The 5,146-nt window shown below is 49.0% G+C and overlaps 1 protein-coding gene across 1 annotated transcript; it reads left to right on the top strand.

Annotated features, from left to right (window-relative positions):
• The first annotated feature begins 253 nt into the window (after positions 1 to 253).
• On the top strand, positions 254 to 1,265 carry LOC127594537 (CCR4-NOT transcription complex subunit 9-like). The gene is given in 3 exon segments (XM_052056388.1): positions 254 to 331; positions 457 to 718; positions 721 to 1,265. Coding segments are annotated over 3 exon segments (885 nt in total).
• Positions 1,266 to 5,146: the final 3,881 nt, after the last annotated feature.

Below are 5,146 nucleotides of genomic sequence, written 5' to 3'. Positions count from 1 at the left end.
TGAAAGAGCCGATGGCTCACTTTGAAGGAGTTGATGACCCATTTTTTGCGAATGACCAATAATTAACAGAGTTCTATTCAGCCACAAGGGTTTTCTTCGCTCGTGACTTCTGCGACAGACGCTAAGACCTACCTCTGGTATGCCGTCACACCGTATGGTAGTAACTGGGAGTTCTAATTTGAGCAGTGTAACAACACGCTTGCAAATGGCATCCGCGACCTCCGCTCCTGGGTCGGTGAATACGGGCCCCGAAATGGGGCCATCAACCAGCGGCGGCATCGGCATTGACGAGCTCCTTCCGCTGGTGTTGCAACTGACCAATGCAGAACAGGTGTGTTTGTGTGTTTTTTGCTGTTGCTCCAGCCATCGACACTTGGTTGCTGGCTATCCAGCATCTGTATTGGAATTCGAAACGATGACTCTCATTTCGTTTGGCACTTTCATCATGCTTTTCAGCGAGAGGGCGTTCTCCTGGAGCTCTCCAAGAAACGAGAGTCCTTTCCCGACCTCGCTCCCATTCTGTGGCACTCTACAGGAACAGTGGCAGCGCTCTTGCAAGAAATAGTGTCCATTTATCCCCTATTGACGCCGCCTACCTTGACGGCTCACACCAGCAATCGTGTTTGCAACTCCCTCGCCCTTTTGCAATGTGTAGCGAGTCACCCTGACACACGGCAACCCTTTCTTGCCGCACAAATACCACTCTACCTCTATCCGTTTTGAATACACATAGCAAGACTCGCCCATTCGAGTACCTGCGACTAACAAGCTTGGGGGTTATTGGGGCGCTGGTCAAGGTCGATGACACCGAAGTCATCAGCTTCCTCCTGAGTACAGAGATTATACCTCTATGTTTACGAATTATGGAAGCTGGATCGGAGCTTTCGAAAACAGTCGCGACTTTTATCGTTCAGAAGATATTGTTGGAAGAAAGCGGCCTGAACTATGTGTGCGCTACCGCCGAGCGGTTCTACGCAGTCTCGACAGTCCTAGGGAATATGGTGCAGCTATTGCAAAATCATCCCTCGGTCCGACTCTTGAAACATGTTGTGCGGTGTTATTTGCGTCTCGCCGATCATCCGCTTGCCCGAGAGGCATTGAAAAACTGTTTACCAAGCTCGCTGCGGGACAATACTTTTGGGCAGCATTTGAACAATGATCCGACGGTCCAAAAATGGTTACTTCAGCTGCTGGCTATGGTAGGAGAGCAAGACTCCTCCCCTGGAGGTTCTGCGGTGGGAAATCTACCACCAACGGGAGCTTGAAAAAGAGCAAGCAACATTCGAGAGCCGACAGCAAAAGCACTTGTAGTAAGTATACTAGTAGAGCTTGTTAGTCACATAGGATTCGTCGAGAAGGCGCGGATGGCCGTTATGCTACCGGTACCGGACTATCGCCGAAGGAACTTCGAACAAGAGACTACCGACGCTTTTCTCGTCACACACAGCACTAACAAAAACGATGGGAAACACAGAGAGTGGCCCCTCTGAGAGCCACGATCGAGGTACCGGTGCGCTTGGAAAACTAAAGTATCCCAACAGGCGTGCACAGAGCAAGAAGTATGAAGTAGAGTATCACATCCCAGTGCTCCAAGACACCCGCCAGGACACAGTGTTTGTGCCACCACATGGTGTAACTTCTCCTCGATCCCAGCCTGAATTTGAGGAATACAGCGAAGACTCTAGCGATAGTAGCGATAGAGAGGGAGTAATCAGCTTGATGGACGCATCAGCTGCTGTCTTTCACTACATTGAAAATGACAGTAACGACGAAATGAGCCTGATGGAACGGTCGGCGACAGTCTTTGATTACTTGGAAAAAGAAGCAATCAAAGGAAACACTGCCCCAGTCGCTGAGTTCCTGGAGACTGCATCCATGGTCTCAGCAGTCTTACTGGAAGACGCAGAGTCCGTGTCTGAGGCTTCCGCAGCAGTTTTTCGATTGCTTGAAAAGGTGGAAAGCGCCGACAATGGTATTCCCAAAGAAGTTTTCAGCCAGTCACTAAGCGAAAGCAGAGTCTGATAGGCATACTGGAGGAAGCAAGGAGTTTTGACTCAAAGAGTATCTCAGATTATTCTGCACAGGTTTTTCAACTCCTGGACCAAGTCAAATCATCGGATAGGGGACGCAACATCTTTCGTCAATTGGAAGCACAAAACTCTCTTCGTCCAAAGACTTCGCACGATGCTGATGTCGTTTCCCCTACGAGTCAACCGACTACGTTGCGGTCGAATACTAAGATGCCCCTTCATGCTATACGCGAGTCAGAAGACGAGAGCACGGCATACTCGGTTGTCACCGTTCCGGACGCATTTAGAGGCGAGCAAAGACTTTTCGAAGGAGAGAACATTGATCTTGACTTTGTCGAAAACTATGATAATTTCTTCAATGAATTTATTGGCGAGCATCCCGAGTTTGTCATGTACAGTCCGGACCTGGTCCATCAACTGAGAATCTCAAAGCTTCAGAAACTGTTAGAGTACATTGAGATTCACGTGCAGAACAGATGGGAAGAGTTTGGAAAGCGCAAAGAAGAAAAAGAACAGATGGAAAAGGAGTACACTGCGAAGCTGACGGAGGCCTCGGCTAAGCGAGCCGCTCGACAAGTCACTTTGCAACGTGAACTTGACCAACTGAAGAGGTCGACGACGGAGATGGAAACAAAGCTGACCTGGGACTTCGTCGAGGCATCTGAGAGACGATGCAAAAAACAACAAAGATCTATCGAGGAAATGCAGCGCCAAACTCCACTGACCCATCCACACCAAGTAAAAACTCTCATCCCGAAGGACGAGGATGGCGCTGAACTTCGGAGAATGCTGCTTTCCAGAGCTGAATGTGACCATCAATCCCTGCGTCAGCTGCAAGTTGACAACGCATTCAAGAAGGCTGAACTCGAGTTGCTGCGAAAGAAGATGATGCACCAGCACAGCCTAGCAAGAAAGTTCGCCTGGGTGGAATCGCTTCTTCTCAAGCTGGATCCGGTCAGCATGAAGAAGCTCAAGTCAAAATATTTCCAGAAGTCCTTGTGAGTTCATTGTCGCACTCATGATAAACTAGCTGATAATTCATGCAAATCTAGCTTCCTAGGTTGCTGGTATTAGCCGATGTACCTACCGACGTCACACGCTTCTGCGATAATGGAATATCTGTGTCTTCACGCCTGAATATTTCATATTCGCCGACAGGTCGTGCTCACAAAATCCAAACTACTTCTCATGAGAGAAAGACCATCATGACAGGGGAAGAGTCGCACGTCACATCACAAAAGGACGGCTCTCGAGTTGAATCGATGCCATATAGCTTCTTGGTGGGTGCCCCCCCTTTGAATGCTGATGATTTTGACACGCCCCTTCTTCAGCACGAAGAGAAAACGATTGCAGACTTCGAGGCTGCCTGGAGGACATTCCTACTGACAAATCCCAGAAGTCAGCATCCTTCTCCCATCTAGTAGTGACAACTATAAAAGAATTCGTATGGTCGAAAAGGACATTCAGGAATTGCAACTGCAGCGGGCCAAAGTCGAATCGAGTTAAGGAAGCAACTTGGCCACATTCAACAGACTCGTGAAGAAATGGAAGAGCGTTTCCAATCCCAAATGAAAGAGACGGCTCGCCAGCAAAACCATCTTCATGAAGATTTGAATGGGTATATGGATAAGGTGGCAACTGCAACGCATAACTTGACATTGAACCAACCCTGGGAGAAATTCTTGGTCAGGTTAGACCAAGCTGTTCTTCAAAATGGTCTGGCCGCAAAAGACCGCATGGAAGCAAATAATGAACCGGAAGAAATATTGAATCGACCCGGGGACGATAAAACTCAGCTGACAGGCCAAAGTCGCACCACCTCTCGAAGGGCGATCCAGCCCTCTGGTCGAGCGCTCTTTTTGGCAAAACGATCCAATTACGACAGAGCTGTAGGGGGTTCAATCCACTCCTGGAAGACTTAGAAAAGGAAGCTGAATCGTTGAAGGAGGTGAATACAGCGGAGGAAACTGTTTCTTCCAGTGAATATTTGGCTCGAGCGTACAAAATCGATCAAGCTTTGATGGCGGCTCAAAAGCGAGTCCTTTCTCGCGAAATTGAACGTTATGAAACGACCCGTCAAAGTCTGGAGCGCTTGGAACGATTTTTACGGAACAAGAAATATTGGGAATTGCCTCGTTGAGTCAGGGTGGAAGCAGTTCCAGTACCAGCCACACCAATCTGGACATGGCTACAAACGCTTTGCGGCTGGTCGTGGACGACCATTCGCCAGTCTTACAGGGTCCATTGACCCCGGGAGGCACCGCCTCTCTCTACAGTGGTATAAGTGAGGTACTGTAGACTTGTCTTCTATCGAACGCTGAGTGTAAATGACAAGAACTGTGAAAGTTAGGGAAAGCTTCCTGTGGGACAACACAATGCCTAGTCCCAGTCGGAAGTTGAGTGCCTGCTACGGAACGTTGGACTATTCCTAACGTTTCATTCCTGTTCTGGGCGAGTATCTCCGTCAAAGTAGTTTGTTCCCTATTTCCGGTCACGTCTACCGTCAGCAAGAGTCACGAGTCAGATGACACGGGATTGTAAACTAACTGTAAAGTTACTATTTGCATGCTTTGTGGATGGTCGTAGGCGTTGTCTGCTCCCCACACAGCATCTAGTTCTTGCAAAACGACGACGATTGCTTCTGCTGCTCCTGCCGTAGGTGCTGGAGCTGCGCGCCGAGTGGCGTTGCATCCCTTGGTCCTCATGCTAACTCTGCAGCAATACGTTCAACACTGGTTTCGACAAGTCGTTGCTTTCCTCTGGTCTTGCTGGGAACGCTTCTTTGGAGAGCGTCTCTTCTTTCCCGATTCCAAGATTACCGTTCAGGTGCGCTCAGGGGTCTTGGCGGAAGGAGGCTTCTCGGTAGTGCTGGCCGCCACGGACATTGCCAATCAACATCAACAATACGCCATCAAACGGATTCGTGTCTTTGGCGCAGAAACCTTACAGGCCTGTGAGCACGAAGTACAGATTCATCGCAAGCTACAAGAAGAACAACCAGACAATGCTCACTATCTCCTGCCGCTCTACGGCATGACAATGTCGCGCGATCAAAGCTTCTGCTATATGCTCTTTCCACTGTTGCCTCATTCCATGCGTGCAGAGGTCAATCGAAG

The sequence above is a fragment of the Hippocampus zosterae genome, unplaced genomic scaffold (assembly GCF_025434085.1).
Source record: "Hippocampus zosterae strain Florida unplaced genomic scaffold, ASM2543408v3 HiC_scaffold_194, whole genome shotgun sequence".
Classification (NCBI taxonomy): domain Eukaryota; kingdom Metazoa; phylum Chordata; class Actinopteri; order Syngnathiformes; family Syngnathidae; genus Hippocampus; species Hippocampus zosterae.
This window is presented reverse-complemented; position numbering and strand designations above follow the sequence as displayed.